The following is a 21,744-nucleotide window of genomic DNA, read 5'->3' on the forward strand; positions in this document are numbered from 1 at the left end:
AATGAATGTTTTGTTTTAATTTGTATGAAACAATTTGTGCTTATTTTGTGAGAAGGGGTTTAAATACATTCAAACAAACAAGTTATTTCTTAGAAAGCATAAAATTGTTATAGGTGTTATATTGGCGACAGCTGAGAGGAAAACAAAAGTCTATCTAAGAATTATAGTAACAGCGGGATATAACATGTCATACAAATAAAATACAGAAGAATTTCCAATTTGCTCGTTAAGGCAGCAGTGAAATTAATGTTTTTGAACCACTGGATATTTTCCAAAGGAAGGATTGACCCACCAATCCTGTGAGATACACTTTTCACCATGAGAAGTCATGCAGAGGACAAGATGAGGGTCGCCTCTCCATCTGCTTGATGCTGTGTGGTAAATCCCTCTAATCCTGATGGGAAACAATCCTCAGACACCTAATTAAGCTTCAGTCAGGTTTCACGGTGTGTAAAAAATAAAAAATGAATAAAAGCAGGAGGCCTTCCTCGGTTTATAAAACCTATTTGATATTGCTGTACTTTCATAGATGACAATGCAAACAGGCTTTGTGACGGATATTTGCAGAGGAAATCAAGGCTGACATGAAACAAGAGTTAAGCTCTCATGTTGAATCTCCTCCTGTGCAGCATTTGAATTCACAGATGGTCAGAGCTGCAGCTCAGATAAGTGGTGATCACCGTAACTCATCCAACAAAACGGTGACAGAAGAAACTTTATAAACTTAAACTGCAACTCTAAAAGGACGTCAAGAGAATTGCGTTGTGCAACTTCTCTTCCGACAAACAGCAGCAACTATGTGGAGATAGTGTCTTCTGGTGAAATGATTATCACTTTTTCTTTGATTTGATAACCATTGGCTGCAACACTCACTGTTCAACAAACTTACCGTAAACATGCAGAAAAGGAGCGTTCTCACAGATCCATTCATCACCAGCTTCGTGTGAATTGTTATGGCTATTATAATATGCTGTGCTTAATGCACCGCCCATTCTGCATGAAGTGCAAATAGCATGGCTCATTTTACAGGCATGTCTGAATAAAGTTATGAGGAACATTAACAGAAAAGTGAAAAATATGTGAATGTGTGAAAAGGTGATTACTGACACAAGTAAAAAGCTGTAGTTTCAACTAGATACATGAAGATTGCAGATGAAACTGAAGTGAATACATAAACCTTAGGAATAGTGAAAAGATGCTGGGGACGTGACTTTTCTAAACAACATGATGAATCCCTTTGAGGATACAGCAAAACTACAGTTCAACTAGATGACTGCAGGCGCTGCCTGTAGACCACGACCTTTCCAAATATGAAGCCTGGCTTAAATGCAACAGAACGCCCTGGAGGATTTTAAAGAGAAAGAGCAGCTGAAATAGTCTCTAAGTAGTCATGTCAAGGGTAAGTGAGTCTTAAGAAACATAAAAACATAGATTTGAATCTCTGCTACATTTAGTTTTAACTATGGAACCTTTGTTTTCAATGTATTTCAAACGATAATGAAATAATGCAGTTATTGAGAGGTGATGCTATCTTGAATCATTTGATATTTAACTCGTATTAGACAGGGTTGTATTCACAGTACGTTTGTGTTGTACTTGGTTCCAATAAATGAATCGTAGCCAGCGTCCAGACTGAGCAATGAGTTAAACTGGGGTGTTTTCCTCAGCTTGCAGCTGCACTTAGCACGTCTGTGTGGCAGAACCGTGATGCAGTACTTTAAAAATATTGATGGAGTAGATAATATATGTAATGGCACGTTTTGTTGAGTAAATGTTGTGTTGATAAGGTGACGGTACAGTACACGACTGAAATTCCTGCAGCTCTTCTGTAAAAATGTGACCTGCATATCTGAGCAGCAGGGGAATGCTTGGTAGCAGAATACTTGACTCGTATGTTTACATGCAGCCTGTCAGTCACTGCAGAGAAACATACCTGCGGTATCCATTACATCACAAGTGGATGTTTTGAAGCCTAAAGTTTCGTAAGCTAAAAGAACCTCAAATCAATATATCTTGTTATTCTACAAGTTTGTGGTCAGTCGTCTGTATTCTGAATACGTTTTCCTACGACCTAATAATAACTGGTCTAACATAAATCAACAAGATTTGTTTCTTAGTAACATTTCTTCTCCTCTTCCCATCTTAGGAGTGTTTGCTGATAATTTGTTGCTTAACTTAGCTGTTGAATAAATTCATAGCAAGTGTTTATGATTTACAATAACATCTAATTATATGAGAGTGTGAGTGTGTGTGTGGTTGTCTGTCTCGTTTGTCTCTATGTGGCCCTATGATGGCCTCTCGCCCGATGACTGCTGGGATAGACTTCAGCCCCCCCGCGACCCAACCGACGGATTAAGTGGGTATAGAAAATGGATGGATGGATCTAATTATATTAGAGACATTTTTGCAGTTTGAATTAAATAAGTGACACATTCAAATTGTTTTCAACTGCCTGAGCAAATATTTTGAGATACAACATAATGAGTCACATATTATTATTCGAGACTGCTCCTGGAATCTGTAAGAGGCTAAAATGTTTTGTTAATCTCCAGCATTTAGACCCCAAAGCAAATCTTTTGTCACAGAATGAAGGGAAATGTCCTCACCTTCCTCCTTATTCAGATCATTCCAGGTCCAGTAAAATATATATAAACACTAATACATCAATCATTTTTCAAACATTCAAATTTCACCCTTTAGTTAGAACACTGGTAACTAAAAGAGGAGAAATAATAATTAGTAAAAAACATGGTTTAACATGAGGATATTCAGAGCACTCAGTGCGCATCTAAAAGCGATGAGGTCAGAGTAAATCCTCCAGAGCACTGCCACTCGACAGAGCTGCCCATGAAGCTGCAGCCACTTCTGGGTGAAAGTCCAGCCTCAGCTGAAACACAAGCAACTATGTTTGCATGCTGAAGTGTTAATGTGGGTAAGATAAAAAAAAAAAAAGAGGAAGCCAGAATTAAACTAGCCTTAGCCTTAGCTGTAAGATGGAAAAGACAACAAAATGACTCCGGAAACAATCCATAAACCCTTTTATTAAACATAAAAATCTAATTTATGAAAATTCTGTGAGCAGTGGGAATCAGTGTCAACGTGAACAAAGGGAATCATGGCTTCAGCATGATGTGATACATTCTTTGCATAACACATTTGTACAGAATTATTCAAATAGGACAGTAAGCGACACAAAACTTGATCATTAATATGACACCTCAGACTCCTGTGCACACGCCTCATACCAGTGTTTCACGGCTGGTTTTCACTCCAGTGAGAAATATCTTCTCAATATCTTTGGATTTCCATGAAGTTAAGTTATGATCTTTCATGATTCCCTCAAGCTGAATCCCATCTGAGTGTGATGGCAGCCTTTATCATCAGCTCACTACAATCTTAAATACTGACACGTTAACATGATAACTGCAGACAGCAAAACTACAGCTCTGAAACATGAAAGCTGAGATGCAAAAAACAAAACACTTCCTTAGTCAGGTAGCAACTTGCAGCCTTCTTTGGTTCTGCTTACAGGTCAAAATGTACACTTTTGCTCCTTTGGTGGCAGTATAGAAGAAAAAGTGCATACTAATTATTATGTAGGCAGTCAAGCAAAAGGAAATCAACTAAATCAGTTTCTATCTATCAGTGAAGTTACTGAGTTAGGACACAGGTGGACAAAAAAGAAAACCAGATAAAGATGCAAATATGGAGACTCCCTTGATCTCCACATTAAATATTGATTTCTGCATTTATGAAAGAAAAAAATCCCCTGCTTGATAGACTTAAAGCATCTGGTAACCTTTATAAATTAATTATATTAGAGACCTTTTCCAGTAAACACAAGGTTGACAACTTTCTATAAATAGGTTTAAACAGACCAAATATTTGCCAACCGATATATTTGTGCTTCTCTAATCTTCATTGTACAAAACTGAGATTTTAACTCTTTAAATCTGATTATTGTCTCACATTCAGACAGGAAGCTAAAAAAAGAAACATTCTCATACAATACTGATAAAAATGCATTTTACTTTGAACCCTGCGGTAGTTGTGCTTAAAGTTCATCTGATTATCAGTCTGGATCGTCGGTCTCAGTAAGCCTGGATCGTCGGTCTCAGTAAGCCTGGATCTTCGGTCTCAGTAAGCCTGGATCTTCGGTCTCAGTAAGCCTGGATCGTCGGTCTCAGTAAGTCTGGATCGTCGGTCTCAGTAAGCCTGGATCGTCGGTCTCAGTAAGTCTGGATCGTCGGTCTCAGTAAGTCTGGATCGTCGGTCTCAGTAAGCCTGGATCGTCGGTCTCAGTAAGTCTGGATCGTCGGTCTCAGTAAGTCTGGATCGTCGGTCTCAGTAAGCCTGGATCGTCGGTCTCAGTAAGTCTGGATCGTCGGTCTCAGTAAGTCTGGATCGTCGGTCTCAGTAAGCCTGGATCGTCGGTCTCAGTAAGTCTGGATCGTCGGTCTCAGTAAGTCTGGATCGTCGGTCTCAGTAAGCCTGGATCGTCGGTCTCAGTAAGTCTGGATCGTCGGTCTCAGTAAGTCAGGATCGTCGGTCTCAGTAAGCCTGGATCGTCGGTCTCAGTAAGTCTGGATCGTCGGTCTCAGTAAGCCTGGATCGTCGGTCTCAGTAAGTCTGGATCGTCGGTCTCAGTAAGCCTGGATCGTCGGTCTCAGTAAGCCTGGATCGTCGGTCTCAGTAAGTCTGGATCGTCGGTCTCAGTAAGTCTGGATCGTCGGTCTCAGTAAGCCTGGATCGTCGGTCTCAGTAAGTCTGGATCGTCGGTCTCAGTAAGTCTGGATCGTCGGTCTCAGTAAGCCTGGATCGTCGGTCTCAGTAAGTCTGGATCGTCGGTCTCAGTAAGCCTGGATCATCGGTCTCAGGATCGTCGGTCTCAGTAAGCCTGGATCGTCGGTCTCAGTAAGTCTGGATCGTTGGTCTCAGTAAGTCTGGATCGTCGGTCTCAGTAAGCCTGGATCGTCGCTCTCAGTAAGCCTGGCTCATCGGTCTGGATCGTCGGTCTCAGTAAGTCTGGATCGTCGCTCTCAGTAAGCCTGGCTCATCGGTCTGGATCGTCGGTCTCAGTAAGCCTGGATCGTCGCTCTCAGTAAGCCTGGCTCATCGGTCTGGATCGTCGGTCTCAGTAAGTCTGGATCGTCGGTCTCAGTAAGCCTGGCTCATCGGTCTCAGGATCGTCGGTCTCAGTAAGCCTGGCTCATCGGTCTGGATCATCGGTCTCAGTAAGTCTGGATCATCAGCCTGAATCATCGGTCTCAGTAAGTCTGGATCATCTTGCTTCACTAATTTGACAATTTGTTTCTGTAACAGAAAATGAACCTTAACCACTTTAAAAATGTATGCCACCGTGGTTAAAGTGCTTGGGGATTAATCCATTGCTTTATTTGCAGACACTTTTAATGTAAAATGCAAAATTTTGAGGCTCTTGATATATATATATATATATATATATATATTTTAAGGCTTGTTTAAGACTTGCAGATACCCCATCTTTGATAAGAAAAATATCAGTGGTATCATGTTTTAAATAATTTCATGCAGCAGTTTTCCAATTTATTTATACTTCTGCTGATGATTAAATCCAGAAGAAATCCAGAAGAAAGTGATCTGGCTTTTAACACTGTGCCATAGTTTAACATGATAATACAGAAAAGCTGAGTACTTTTAAAGGTTCACAGTTCATCACTTTACGTGAAAAAGTTTGAAAAGCTCATTGTACCTGGAGCTGGAATGGACCCACGAGATCCTGTGAATCAAGTAAACCTTTGACTGCTTTCTGATCACCTTTGGATTCAGCAGCCTCGGCTATAAACAAAAAACATGAGGAAACACCTGAAAGCTGCCAAAAACCTCTAGAAATATCCTATCTCAGCCGAGTACAAAGAATGTAACGAAACTGTTGTGCGCTGTCCTGTTTCATTCAGCAGGATTGTTGAAAAAGATTTGTCAAAATTACAAAACTTAAAAAGAAAGAAAAAGGAAAATAATCAGAGTCTCAACGTGTCTCCTTGTGCAATAACAGTGTTCTCACTCATTGTCCTCGGTCTTCCTGACAGCTAAGACCTCCCTGGGGACCAAATTTCATCCTGGGAGTCTGAGTCTTCCAATCCAAAATTCTCATCCCTTGATTTCCCAACATCTCCAGTACGTGAAGAAGCTCCGTTGATGTCGGTCAGCGGTACATAGGAGTAATCCCGACGCTCAGGGAAGCGGGATATCACCGTGCTGCGACACGCCTGTACAAGGTGAACCACCAGGCTGGCTGACAGAAGAGAGGCCAGGGTGAGGGTGATTATCAGCCACGTTCGCCTGAGAGGAGGAAGAGTTTAGATCAGTGTCATGACTTCAGGGCACAGAGCTAATATGATGGAGGATACTATGAGATTTACAGGCACTGACAGACAGGTGTTGTAAATGTTGAAGTGATACTCACCATTATAAAACTCACTGTATATGCTGCTTGAATGTAAAAAAACCAAACAAAATTCGGTCACCTGAATAAATGATCAACAATTCAGTGTTCTCTGAGAAAATCTGCCTGATCTAATCCGATTACTGCAAACATTTGACTATTCTGACTACATATGTGCATTTGAAAACAGTAACGGTCAAGAAAACTGGACTAACTGACCTGCTTTGTTCTTTGGCTGCACGAGCAGAGCCTTTATAGGCTGGTTTTACAGGCTGGATAATAAATGTAAAAACTGGTTTCTCACCACAGAGCGTGACCGCATCTAGAGTACGAAGCAGACTCAAACAGTTCCCAAAAATGAATATGAATATGTCCTTGACCCTTTTCTGTCTCAACCCTGAGGATGGAAATATATTTTCTCAACAGTAGTTTAAAAAATGCTGCCTGAGGACAGTGAAGTTATGAAGTGTTCCCTCAGTTTGCCTTATCCAAACAGCTACGCTGGCAGATGGAGACATCACAGAGTATTTTTAGAATATGGATATGGAAACAAAGGTGCATGTTTTCGAAATGTTTCTCCCGGAAGACACTCAAAATATCTTGCTTGATTGTTCACATAAGACAAGACAACAATAGAATTTAAAAGAAAAATAAATGACCTGACTACTCAAACATAGCTTTTTTGTAATTGCTGAGTCAAGTGGGAGTGAACAGTGGTTTTGAAAAGATTACGAGTGACAACTATTTCCAGGCATGTACATAAAGGCAGAAAGATTTGAAACAGAGGAGTTCTTGTTCTGTCTGATCTTCAAACATTCAGGATGGACAGTCATGAATAAGACTACAAAGAGAGCAACTGCCTGATACATCGAATGTTTCCTTAAAGTAGTCAAATAAGGGTTAAAACTGATTGAGATCAAAGGAGCCATTCAAAAAGAGCTTTCCAGAAACCATAGCAACAGCTATCAATCCTTGACTCACTTGCGAAAGGTAAGGAGGCAACTTAATAGATCCTGTTGTTAGAGAGACAGGCTCGCCTACATTTAAAGGAAGGTCTGAGGTAATGCAGCCAAATGCAGGTTCAGACTACCTTGGAGGTGTTTTGATCTTCTTTGTCACACTCGCCTTCAGAGGACAAAAATGTCATGTTCACGGATGGGATCAAACTGTGAAATGTAGCACTACGTGTCTGATTTCACAGCATCGTGCAAATGCCCCAGTACAAATTAGGTTCACAGCATTTGACACATTTTTCAAGATATTTTCATAATAAGTAGGTGTGTTTAACTTTAAGCCACAGACCAGGCAAACAATGTTTGTGTGGCTAAAAGAAACACAACACCAGTCACAGTTGAAATTTACATGCATTTGGCTGACAGATGAGACACATTTTCTACATCAGATAAACACTGGAGTCTATTTTCATAATTGTTACGTAAGTGAAGGAGACCGATTGTCCAAATAATATTCAAAAAAATGATATTTTCCATTATTTCTCTCTTCTTTGTGTTTGACGTATTAAATTTAAACAAAGAGTTAAAATAAACACTGCATGCATAAACATGAAGGCTTTTTCAGACACGCCTTTGAGCCGGGACTGATGCACCTTCGCTGAGCATCGGTGTCATGTGTCGAAGTACAGAGACGGTAAGGCATGTAGGAGTCGAAGTTGAGCCACCACCAATATGGCTTTTAGCTGACGTAGTAATAGAGGCTAAACAGGAAAAGTGCATGGACAAGACAGCATTTTGGAACACAACACTAACCGCAATGTTGCTGTCACTCACACCGATTGTGTAATGTCGGCTTGATGTGTGTAAAGCACAAACCGATGCAGGGCTGGTGGAGGGTGAACAAGGTCTTTTTTTACAATAGGCTACAACCGATAAGTGAAAGGCGGCTGGAGTGTGAGCAGGGACAGCCGAGGCAGAAGGTCAGATATGTGACTGAGTTCACACGACCTTTGAGACTTACTCTGCTAGATAAGGCTGCTCTCTTTGAGCGTCTTTCTCTCGTATCCAGGATGTAAACATCTGTTTGGCCAGGCACCGTCCAGCTGTGGGGAGAAGAGGACAAAGAAGAGTAAATCAGTAAAGTTCAAATCAAAATAAGATCCGGAGCAACATCACTGTACTTTTGTTAGCAAAATTTGTTGCACGATGTTTGCTAATTCCACAGGAGCCAGCCTGTGCAAATATTCAAATGTCTGCTAAATGGGAGAACACACACTAATGCACAAAACAGACATGACAGACAAAACAGCGATGATGCACACCAACTGAGAAGAGCGTAAATGTGAGAACGAAGACAACAATTCTTTAATCTTCTTATCATCTGCCGGTTTGGGTGCATGTGTTCGTACCTCTTTGTAAGGTGTAGTTTGCGTCTCCTCGCAGCGTGGCGTTACAGCTTCCTGTCTGCGGCTCACAAGGACACAGGTTGTCACAGCGACACTCCTGAGCGCAGGACACACCGAAGAAACCCAGAGGACACACTGACAGAAAGCAAGACATGTTAAAATCAGTCTTCTACTGATGGTGTCAGATAATGATGATAATGAAAGCAAAGCTAAATGAACAGATATGGGTGGATTTGTGGATCAGTGAGATTTCATAGCATTATAAATACTCTTCTAGTCCTTCTTTTTGGGAGACTAACACAGTGTTTTTCCAGACTTTTCCATTAGAAACCCAGAGCAGCTTCACCTGTAAATATTCTTCATAAAGTCACATTTAGTATAAAGTGGCCATCGAGCATGAAACATCTCTACCTTGTTGGCAAGTTTCACCATGGAAACCGGGAGGACAGGTGCAGTGCCCGTGGACAGGGTCGCACGAGCCGCCATTTACACAGGAGCACCTCTGTTTGCAGCTGTCACCGTAGAAACCCCGCAAACATTCTACACAGAAAAAAGAAAGCAAAATGCATGTAATAAATCAACCAGTTTTTTGTGCTTGACTATTTCTGCCTTTAAGAAATATCTAGATGCATTTACCTCTCCAACATCCGACAGCACGATACACTTTACTCATATAATCATGGATAACTTGCACAAAATGTTAAAGACACAGAAATCCACTAAAGAAGATCTACCATGCATCTGTTTATGTCACTTAAAATGTTGTGTATTTGCTTGATGTCATCAATAAACAGCCAGTAGCTACATAAAGTATCCTCTATGAGGATTATTAACAGCAATAGTGTGTGAGGTGTCTCTTAAAGACACACAGTGATTCTTAATTTATTATCATTTATGTACATACAGATGTTCACAAAAACCATGAACAAATAACTGTTCAAATTATTGGTTGACAGTTGCTTTAAGTCACATATTCTGAACAGGAATAAAGAAAAAAAGGCCATTTTATGTCACCATTAAGGAAGAATTCAGACATAAAACTAGCATCCTGATGTTTGTTAATGCTGACCACAACATAATTTATGTCTCACTCTTCTGTCCATCACACATCTTCCTCTTCTCTCAAAAAAATTAATCACTCCTTTCTCTCTACACACAATGTCAGTTTGTTGTTCACACAGATACAACAGGATCATAGATATGCCAGCAGAGGCAGACGGTCTTTCAAACAATGTCTAATAAACAAGGAAAAAACAACCAAAGGTTTTTGGGTTTTATCAGTCAGCATTTATCGTTCTAAAATAGGCACTGAGGAAAAACCCAGTCTTACACCTCGGTTTTAGTCTTATCTCAGTTGCTTAAGGAATACTGATTCATCTCAAAACAGCCTGGGAAACCGTTGGTCTTTCGTGGAACACTTAGAAAGTCAGCAAAGCTCAGCTCTGATGAGTCTTGTTTTATATTTATCGGCTGTGGAAATCTACAGGTCAAAGTTTACACAAAATACATCTGTGTTGTATATCTGTGAGCGGGCCTTTAGGCTTGGTTTCGTGTAAGGGATGAAGGGTTTTTAAAGTCAGTGACACGTGTACATAAAAAACGTCTGCGTGTCTACAGTAACATTTATTCATGTGTGACCAGACGGCCTATTGTTTACCGTGACTGCAGTTGTTTCCTCTCCATCCAGCGTCACATATGCAGCCGTCTACAACACAGAGAAAGACATGAAGCACAGCAGACACACACAAACCACAACTCACAGGATGTGTTGTGGGCAACAGTTTTTACACAGACATCTCTATCTTTACTGAAGAACTGTCAAGAAAATCCTGTTTAAACATTATCTATGAAGAGGGTTGCAGAGTATTCTCCAAGTGGCTAAAATGAGAAGGAAACCAATCATAACTATGACCAAAAATCAGGATCTTTGTCCTTTATGGCTAATGCACAACATTTATATGAGGTGCAGTTATGAGATTTCAAAGCAACTCCAATAATATCTGCTGTTACTACAATTTCTTATCACACTGCGACACATAATAAGGACAAGGAGACTTAAATGTTTTTCCCAGGAGTCTCTTATCTTATTGTTGCAGAGCCGTTACTGACTGCACGTGTCTGATGTTTCAGGAACTAATTTACCTGATCTTACTTAAATATGTTTATATGTTCAACAACTTGTCTGTTTCTCCAACAGCAGCTACAAAATGAGCTCCACCTCTGCACTTACCGGCAGTGCAGAAACCGTGGGGTCCGCAGGCAGGTGGCTGACACACCAGAGAGTCACAGGCGGTACCCTGCCAGCCTTTCTGGCACTGACAGTGTCCGTCCACACATTCGCCGTGCCCGCTGCAGTTTTCTGGCTGGCATCGCCGTTCATGAATGCACAGGATGGTAGACACAGCGCGGCCACAGCGCCATCGGTTATCTGCTTTGCTGGAGCGATGAGCCGTAGAGTGCAGGGAAGAGAAAGATCATGCCTTGTTTCAATCTTTGACCTTTAACATCTCACAGTAAAGAATAACAACCTTTCACATGCCAAGTATCAAATATGAGGGGTTTAATGTCTCACCAATGATCTGAGGGGTAGCTGGCCAATGAGCCGTTGACCACGTAGGTGGAAGACCCGCCTCCATCCAAATTAATGGCATTGATCACTCCATTTTCTTTCAGAAACTTAGCCATTTCCCAAAGATTCATTCTGCGTAGACAGAAAAAAATGTAACTGCAGGCAGTGGGATCAGAAAAATGTTTTAAAACCGAGTTGAGACTGCAATCAACTCATTCGGTTTATGATGTGGCCTGTTAGGAGCTGGTCTCTCTGCTAGTGTCAATTTAAGTCTAATATGTCCAGCAATGGGCACCAAACTGAGGATACTGGACATGTAATAAGTTTTTATTTGACATTTCTGGTTTCTGGTACATAGACCATATAAGCATTTGTGTGTTGTTACATGATAATTAATTCATGACTGAACTTTGATTTATTATTTAGGCACTAAAACGCACCGACTACAATGCAAAGGTTTGTGGTCTATGTTTACCAGGAATTTCAGCGTTCCTTGAGAGTTTTGCTGCTGAAACTCATCTTTATGTAAACAGTAACAGCACCTGGGGTGTATAACACAACAATGTATATTTAGCAGCCACTACTAAGAATTTGAAAGGACAGATGTGTTGTTCATGAGGGACAGCGGGTCACCGTTGGGGCTGACTGACCACACGTTGTATTGAGCGGGTGTTGGCCTGATATTGACTGGAGATATATAGAGGACAGCAAATATGCTCAGACATGTCAGAGTGTTGGGCTTTTCGTAGCTAGATCATTAACAGCATGCACATTAATCTTTAGAGTCACTACAGGGTTGCAGGGTCACTGCTCTGAGGGTGGAGGGAAAGTCAGATCAATACAATCGATTAGTGAAAGGATCTTAAGTGGGTTGAGGTGACATTAGCCTGACAGAATGAATTCATCTCACAAACAAGCTCTTTTAACTTCCACTGCATTCCTGTTTACCACATTCAGTGTGGGATGTTTCAGTCTGTTTAACAACTTTTGACTCTCTGTCTTTTTCTCATTTAGCTTCACCTGCATCCATCCATCATCTCAATGTCTATCATTCTCACAATTTGCATCGTTATTAGCCATTTAAGTCTTTGAAAGCATTTAGATGCTATGGAAATAAAACGATGTAACCCTTTTTTGGCAACTACAAGACTTTGAACACATTTCATTGATCTCACAACTTGTTTCAATACTATTTCATGATTTTTAATTTTTTTTTTACAATATTTTGGCCGACTGTTTCCTTATAACAAGAAACATTCATTAAAGCAAACACACAGGTTGAATGGCATCATTCATGTGCTCAGGCCAGAACAAGTCGGCAAGTTGCATCAAGTGTGGGTGCCAACAACACTAACAGGAAGCACTGCAATGCAAGGGGGGGTGGGGGTCCCAATCAGAGTTGTTAGATTTTCATTTAAATGGTTGAAAAATTACTCTTTTGATTAGTGATATTATGTCTTGAAAGCAGCAGAACAACCTACATAGCAGGTAGACAAACACATATTAGCTGTTTTCCAACTACAAAGAGTCATTCTGATATTTCATACCGATATATAATGCATATGGCCTCCTGGTTTACATAAGCAGGTAGCAAAGTTTTGCCATTTAGTTAAGTTTAAATTTCAACTATAAAACACATAATTTCTGTAATATTACAATCGCATTGTATGATAACCATTTTTTACCATACCAAACGTCTGGGTGGTTGCACTTTGGGACTTACCAGAGCAACATTTGTGATGAGAATCAAGGCTGGGATTGTGGGTTATGTAGCTCTAGGTATGTCTCCACCTCAATATTTCATTTCTCTTCATTCATTTTGCTAATACATTTGATATGTGAAAGCACTCTTCTGGCCTTAAAAATGCCTAAACCTGTATTTCTATTTTGATGTGTCTGCCCAAAATGATTCAGAGCTGGGTAATGAGCCTCATACTGATTAAAATGCGTCTGTAAAGTACTGAAGACTGTAAAGAGAGTTGGCTTTGGGAGTTTGGTGGACAAACTGTTTCGTTCTCTTCTTCTCTGACAAGATATTTCCTGATCTAATTCCTGTGTGGATGCTGTGTACCTTCTGCCTGCTTTACATGATGTTTAATTTTGATGTGTAGCTGTGTTTGGTTCAACAGTGGCTTAGACAGACCTTGCGTGTTTAATTTCTATGTTGGGCACTTTGTGAATTAATACCAAACCCTGTGAGTCACTAAAGGCTATGGGAATAAATGATAATGTGTTTTACATAACATTCGATACGAGATGTTTAGAGGAGAACAGGAGACAACTGTAAGCATCTTTCTGCTCTCCTTACCCCCTCACTTCTGTTTGGCCATCAATTTGAAACAGAAGTAGTTTTCCCTCTGCATCGTGGCCCACTGCCGTCCTGGCTGACACCACATCCACAAAATAATGCAATGACCCTGTAAAAAAAAAAAAAAAACAAAACAATAAAAAAGGCATGACTTCATTAGGAGAAGCATTGATTTTCATTGATCTCACAGACAGTATGCATGCTTGGCATAGTCTATCAGTATTTTGGAAATATCAAGCTAATATTTACTTGGTAGAAGGTATTTTTGGGTACCTGTGCAGATAATTATTTAACACTTTAACTTTGAGCAATTGAAATTGCAACTGAAATCAATAACTTTGCTGGAAATTGTAAAATCTGACTCAACTCCTGTGAAAGCTGTAACTTGATGAATAATTGTCCTACAGCCCTAATTTGTCTTTCAGCAAGAAAAAAACTGAACAGAAATGGTTGAACTTACACTAGAAAAGCTCTAAACAAAAATGTGACAGTAGTCTCAAGGACAAAGAGGTCCTTACTGGGTTTTAAGAGTGTGCAGATACATCAACAAGTTGTCATTTCAAACGCTGCCAGTATTGTTTCCAAGGTCATAACTTACACACGACTAAATAAATACAGGCTGCATCACTCAAACAAGTTCTCATAGAAGGTTTGCTCATTAAATATTCCTGTAACAGCTGCAGGAATATTAAATATTCCTGTAACAGCTGCAGGAATATTAAATATTCCTGTAACAGCTGCAGGAATATTTAATGACAATCAGCCGAACAATCTGCAGTCCATTTGTGGTGCCAGGGTCAGCTAACTGGAAAAAGACATTAACTGATATAAGGGACAGACTGTACTAACTTGATCCTCTCACTGATGTGGAATTAACTGCACGTGTTGCCTTCAGTCTACACAGGAGTGAGGATCACCAGTTAAGGCTTCTCGTTTCTTGTCAGTTTAAGTGACAAAAATGTCGAATGTTAACTGATGGTGATTGTAGGCCAAAACTGATGTCTCCCACTGATGAATTCCCACTTAATTAAAGCCTGTTCAACATAAATAAGTTTGCTATGTTCAACTCATGCCTTCTAATTTATTACCTGCTAGTTTAAAACTACACAGGTAGGAACGTATGCATAAACTTCGAGAGAGAAAGCACAATCTACAACTATAACTTAACTTTAATATTTGACGTGCCAGTACTAGTAGCAATAGCAACTAACACAAATTCCTATCTTTCTTTTTAATTGTTACGACTGCAACAATGCTACAAGAAAACACTACTAAACTTTTGGAGTACTAATTTCAAACATAATTAGTAGTTATTAGTTCGTACAACTCAACTGAAAAAGAAATACATGGAAATAAGCTTTTTTGAAAGAGAAGTTTTACTAAAGACTGGATAGACTATCATTCCAAATATGTAGCATAGTTTCCACACTGAGACTTTATGTAAATACAGACAAATTGATTCTGGGAAAAGCTCAAAAATCTTCATCTGCTTCACCATGCATGCGTGTTTATGGTTGTAAATGTGCTCGATAAGGTCCAATGTTGTATAGAAACTTAATGTGAACTGAGGCAGGTTCGCATACACTCATGCTTGTCATTATTAATCAGACATGACAGTGTTGTGTTTTGGTGGTGCGACGTGTTTACATCAGGTCACAGATGGGTTTGTGTGTTATGCAAACAATGGAGGGCAGTATCTCAGATACTGTTACATTTTATTTACTGAAGAACTGGAGCTGATCCAGTTGCTATCACCCAGCCAAGGCTGAGGTCGGGTGAACTGATCCTGGACAGGGAGGGGGAGAATATTCTAGAAACAGCCACTTGCATGTTAGTTCACTCTACCTGAAATCCTCAGAAAATCCTTGGCTTATTCCAAGAAAAATGCTTTAGATTAATTTTCTTTTTGGTTTTAAGCTTTGGATCTGCAACATTCTTTTAATTTTCTGATGAATTATTTTCTATAAAAACAAAAAACCTTCAGACTGGTCCAAGACCAAAAAAAGAAATATTTCCTCCATTATTCACAGGGTAGATTTGGAAATCCAGCATGTACCTGTCTCCTGTATATTGTCACATTCGGCCTCCAGACTCTGGTTGATGTAAATCTCACCATTCCTCAGCAGCCATATGACACCACTGACCAACTGGACAAAGGGGTTGGACTGGTCTAAGACATCTTCCTGTGACAGATATCTGGATGGACAGAAAGGGACATCATACTGCGACTGCCCATAAACAGCATTAGTAGTGCCATAACATCCTGAAATGCCTTGCAGTAGCTGCTGCTCACCGTTTAAGGTGATAAAAAACAATGTCCTGCACAGGCTGTTAATCTTTCACCTAGTTAAACAGCTGTTGGTCTCTGGAGTTGATTTAACTCATTAGGTTGAATCCACTTAGTTTTTGACATTATTTCTACAAAGACAGTTGTTGCCGACTTGAATTCTTTCTGAACCAGCAGGTGTAAACGCAGCATAAGTGCTGCACCCCACAACAAGCAGACTTTTTACAGCTGATGAACCACTTCTCTATTTCAAATTAGATGTCGAGTCATTATTAGCCTGACAGACAGATCCAGGACAACGAAAAGACCAGACAGAGCAGTTAGCATTGTTTTCCATTTCATCTCCAATGTCTCTGGGGGTTTGAACCACAACACAACCAGAGTATTGCGTCATGTAGGAATTCTTTGGATTTCTGACCTCAGTTATCAAACAAACAAGTTAAATATACTTTTTGGTGGTTTATAGATAAACTTTTTAAAGTGAGTCTGGGAAATCTACCTCTATCCTGGAGTAGAAAACAAATTAATTCTTTTTTACTCTACAGTTTTGTGTGAAGCTGCAGCATTACACAGAAGACACCAAAAGGTAATTCATGTGTTTCCTCTGTGAGTTATCATGTTGCTGTGGCCATTTTACCATGATAAATAAACAACTGGTGCAACAGTGAGTCATGGAGACACGAACTTGTCACCAGAGGCTTGTTTTTGAGTTGTTCATCAAACTGGACCAGAGGTTACACTTAAAGTTACAGGCTCACACAAACAGGAAGCCACTCAGTTACAGCTGTGGTTAACTTCTCACATAATCTATGAAGGGGCCAGTGGCTGAGGCCAACATGAGAAGAGGTGATATTTCAGAATTGTGAGGTCAGATGCAGAGAAGCGACTGGACTGTTTATGAAAAATACAGTTTCTGACTCCTTAAAGACACACCCAAACACTGATGATACCTTTTCATGAAGGTGGCCTATTACTTATCTAAACAAAGGCTAGTTGTGAACTGTAAGTTGTGGCAATTTTTTAGTTTTCTCTCTGCTCTTTTGTTAGGATTTTATGTTTGCAACGCGTAAAAACGAGCTTCAAAGGTGATTTTTAAGATTTTACTCTCAATTGTGACAATGCAAACAGTTTTAGACTGCAGCTCAGACAAAGCTTTCGTGACACAGAGCTCGTATCTCACGTCAGGATAATTGAGAGTGGACACAGACAGTGAGCAGCTGTGCATGCAGGGTCACAATAAGAAATGCAGAGCAGATATTATGTAGATAAAGAAGGTGTTGAAGGTCGAAGAAAACAATTCAGTTTTGGGACACAGCTGCCTGCCTGTTAGTTTTTTTGGGTTATCTGAAAAGGACTGCAACTAAGTCATTTTAACTGCTGATAATGTTGATTCTTTATTGATAAAGTTTGTTTTTTTCCTCTACACCAAAGGGAATGCCGCTCACGTTTCCTCCTTTGTTCACTCCAAACTCCAAAAAGACTAAGAAGAAGGGCAAATTCTCACAAAGAAATAGCTGGAATAGGGAATTATTGTGGATTTTTGCATCAGAAAATATTTAGGAGATTAATGAATTTTCTAATTAATATTGATCAGCTTATCACTAATTGGATTTTCAATTTAGCTCAATATTGATTTGATAAGGGATCTTACCGAATTCTGATTAAAATCTGCATGATCACAACTTTAAAGAGTGGTACTTCTTGTAAGATTTGATCATATACAATATACTACCCCAGGTTTTCTGTGTCACATTTTCAATGAGCATTTCTTACCCGAACACCAGGCTGCCGTCTCTCCTGATTCCAAACTGGGCGTTCTGCACTCCGCCGCTGTTCTGCACCAGCCTGCCGTTGCTCACCACATTTCCCAGACACTTGCCTGACTTTGTCCCGAAGAAGCCAGCGTTCTGAGCATACAGACACTGAGCAGCTTTGGCCGTCTCCTCCACAGACACGTTGCGACTCATCTTGCAGCCATCCGGACCTCCTGGCTCCACCACAGACACCGTCCTCAGCGGGTCATGGACCACAGTCACATGACCTGGAAACAAAGATACAGCACAATTGGATGAAACTTTTCATTTGGGGGCAGCTGACAACAAACTCCTCTGAGCAAACTGATCATCTAATTATTATCTAATTAGAGTCCAATCATGTTTTTTTCTTTGACAATATTGTTACAGGCAACATGAATGCTTCACAGCCACACTCAGTCATTGAAGGACAATTCCCATTTTAGGTAGAAACTTCTTCAGGTCAAATTGTGTACATGGACCAGAGACGAGGAACAAACAGTGAGATCAACACAAAATTAAACAAAGATCAGGTCGAGGTTCAATGGGTTCACAGCAGGTCATATCAGTCAAACTCTGATCAGTAAAGTTATCTTGTGTAGACCTTTCACTTTGGACGACGTCACTCACCATAAACCCATTTGGCACTTCTTTCCACATTCGTCACAAATATCTTAGACTCAGCGACCGGCTGCCCATTATGGTTACTGGAGGGCCAGCTCTCGTGGGTGTTGTTGCCATAAATAACAGATTGACAATCTCTGACATGGCGGTGAGAGTGACTGGGGCCGTGTCCGTGGGCATAGGGCAGGAGGATGTCATCGTTCATAGAAGCTCTACAAAATGAAAAATCATTGTTAATATAAACCGGAATACAAAGGTCTACAAATAATTACTGTATGTACATGTGTTCCTGTATATACACCCAAGTCCTCAAGTACTATCCTCCTAATCTTACAACTCATTGCTTAAAAACAGTTCACAATGATTTCCACGTTTTTTTTATTGTTTCCACTCATACAAAACATCTAAGTTGCTGCAGTTCCCTGCAAATGGATTATCTTGGAGAAAATGGAAAGAAAATGCAAATAAGTTCCTAATCAAGCACAGAAAGATGACATGAGATGATGGTCAATGACATATCTTTGGGTTTTGATGTGTTTGATCTGATGAAGGCATCAATCTGGGCATTCATTCATAAAAAGGGAAATAAAAAGGGACATTCCCCCCTTAAATTATATAGAAATATTTAGACTTAACAGTAAAAAAAAATAAGGCAAATTAGAGGCGGAAATAATGATTGGTTGCAGACAGTTGCATGACAGCGTATAATTAATAAACATATAATTAGAGAATTCTACAGACGTGTATCATAAAAACAAAAACCACTCCCTGACAACACTCCACTATGTTCAATAATGTCTGCTAACCCTGCAGCACCTTATTATGTTTTACTCACTACAAGGAAGAAAAATAGTCCATAACCACATAAAAGATAAGTAAGAAGTAACTCTGTTGGTAACTCTGTCCTCTGTTGGATTATGTATTAATACAAAAAAGTGTTAGCGTTTAGGGAAATCAATGCTATACAATTCAATGATATCATTGACTGGGTTAGCTTTAATCTCACATCTTTGGCAAGTCAAACTGGAGTCTGATAACTAAAAGGAATGTGTTTTCCTAATAACTGAGCTATGGTTTTTCCTAAAACCTGTAAAAAAAAAAAAAACAGTCCGTGCCCAATCTGTATATCTATCTCAATTGTCCCATACTTTCCTCTTTTTGTCATGCTGCTACCCAACACGTGTATGAAAGTGGGTTTCCTCACGTGGATTATCTATCACAATACATCGATTACTTGTTTTTTGCATTTAACAAAGAGAAAAATCTAAATGGTGGATTTTTGGATTCTGACTTCTATAATATCATTGTAACAGAATCTATTATCTTATGGTTGATTTACACCAAAAGGTTTCAAAAGGTTATAGAAATTAAGACGACTGCCTGGCTATATAGTGAGATGATTTGGTTGACTGTCTGTCTTTACTTGAACAGTAATAAAAGGTATGGAAATGTATCTATCTGGAAAATCTTTGCATTATAAATGTTGGAAGTCAATTTTATTGAAAAAGAGGAATAAAAATTTAAACATGCTATAAAAACTGCAGAGTTATGGCAAATTACTGAAAGATTAAAAGAGGGGATATATTGAAATGAAAGGGTATGTAAATCCTGATTACCTAAAATACAATTGCAATCTTATCAATAGATTTCTTTACTCTCAGTTGACATAATCAATCATTTCTCTTCAGCACTATTCTTCAATGTCTGTTTAGCCCTGGAGGCGTATCATTGTAAAACCTTTGGCTTTGTCTTTGGCTAATAGAAGTAAATGGAAATGACTTTAACATCTATAATCAATGAGAGAGGATCAACGCATGACAGATAGACTTAAGTAAGTAAGTAATTTATGTGAATAATCTTAAATTGGGCGAGGATTAGTCGCAGGTAAAATAGAGAAAAAAACATGGATTAACAAAAAAAGGCTATAATAAAGAGAAATACACTGTAAATAACTCTGACACAAGCACAGTCAAACTGTAATCGTTTGATCACGTTTATTTTACTGACAGAGTACAAATTTTTACATTTGGAAAACAACAGAAGCAAAAAAGGTTGAGAACAAACCATAAAATAGATGTTAATTACTTTTATGACAGTCTATTAACTGACTTTTTATAGTAAATGTGTTGAATCAATAAAATTTAAAAGAATTGTCTGACGATAGTGGGAGATCTCTGTTTAGAAATGTGTCATACTGTAGCGCCATCTTGTGGCTGATAAGTCCAACTGCAGCAACATCTTAACAGGAACTGTCAGCTTCCTGGAGAAATGAAAGCTAAAGCGTAACGTTCCGTCTTATGACTGAAAGTTTGGTCTCTTCAAGTGCTGTCTGCAGCTTTAATCATTACTGTCAGTGTCACTAAGTAGTCAAACCACACATTTATGTGTTACGCGTATTTTAAATAAAGTTATTTATGTTTGCTCACATGAGTACACTGAACGCTTTATCGTACTGAAGGCAAAGGGGTCAAATTCAGGTACTTTGAACTGAAGACTCCAGATAAGTTTTGAAACAGTTGCTGCTGTTGCCCAATAGCTGGCTAGTGAGGTGAGCTTTAATTTATGTACTTCTGTAAGCGTCTTTGGCACGAAAACTCTTTGTTATGAACTGGAATTGATTGCTGAATAATTTCCACAGCAAAGAAAGATAACAGTAATTTGGAATTATTTAAAAGAAGAGAAATAAAAATCAAAACATACGTGTTTTGACTGTGCTAACAGAGGCTAGCAAGCTAACATTAGCGGTTAGCTCCAAAAAGAACCAACGGTCTTACCGGGTGTCTTTGGCCTCAGACGCCCGAACACAGAGCCACAACAGCAGCCACGCACACGACCATTTCAGCGACTCTGCTGCCATATGAGGCGGAGAACTATTATGCCAAGCTCCCCTCTCCACCCGTCGACCCCCACATCATCTAGAGCACAACGTCATCGTAACAACGATAAAATACACTTCCTGTTAACAAAATAAAAGCAGTGCTAATAGAAAGCAAATCATCTTTTTTTACACATTATATTATATTATGTTATATTACATCTTTTTTATCAGAAGATGTTTTTCTCTCTGTTTTTGAATTGTAAACACGTTGGTTCCATAAAGCCCAAATCTTGGCTATTCCTGTAATATTAAAAAGTTTTTTTCTAATAAGTTTGAAAAGTGTAATGCATATAGTCATCATATAAGGTCTACATTTTATGTTATTTTGAAATAAATTCAGGAAACTCAGAGATCCAGTACAGATGTAGTGTAACGCCCTTGCTCACAGGATCAATGAAATATATAAGAATTTACTATATTCATAGAAAAAAATATGTTGTCATCCTGTTTTTAAAAAAAAATAACATTAAACAAGGTCTAAGCTGTTAAAGTTGAATTTCCC

General features: G+C 39.3%; 1 protein-coding gene across 2 annotated transcripts; it reads right to left on the reverse strand.

Moving 5' to 3' along the window:
* Positions 1–3,008: 3,008 nt before the first annotated feature.
* Positions 3,009–21,292, reverse strand: nagpa (N-acetylglucosamine-1-phosphodiester alpha-N-acetylglucosaminidase). Of its 2 annotated transcripts, none has more exons than XM_072393736.1 (12): positions 21,139–21,292; positions 18,371–18,576; positions 17,721–17,988; positions 15,774–15,856; positions 13,661–13,769; positions 11,356–11,484; positions 11,014–11,219; positions 10,441–10,488; positions 9,195–9,323; positions 8,787–8,918; positions 8,399–8,480; positions 3,009–6,321 (listed from the first exon to the last, which is right to left on the reverse strand). In XM_072393736.1, exons 1-12 carry the CDS (start codon positions 21,219–21,221, stop codon positions 6,069–6,071), a joined length of 1,728 nt encoding a protein of 575 aa, XP_072249837.1. In that variant the 5' UTR covers positions 21,222–21,292; the 3' UTR covers positions 3,009–6,068. The 2 variants fall into 2 exon arrangements, with proteins under 2 accessions (XP_072249837.1, XP_072249836.1); XM_072393735.1 differs by having other exon boundaries at positions 15,717–15,856.
* Between the last annotated feature and the right edge of the window lie 452 nt (positions 21,293–21,744).

This window comes from Leuresthes tenuis, unplaced genomic scaffold, assembly GCF_036924035.1.
Source record: "Leuresthes tenuis unplaced genomic scaffold, fLeuTen1.0.hap1 SCAF_10, whole genome shotgun sequence".
Taxonomy (NCBI): Eukaryota; Metazoa; Chordata; class Actinopteri; order Atheriniformes; family Atherinopsidae; genus Leuresthes; species Leuresthes tenuis.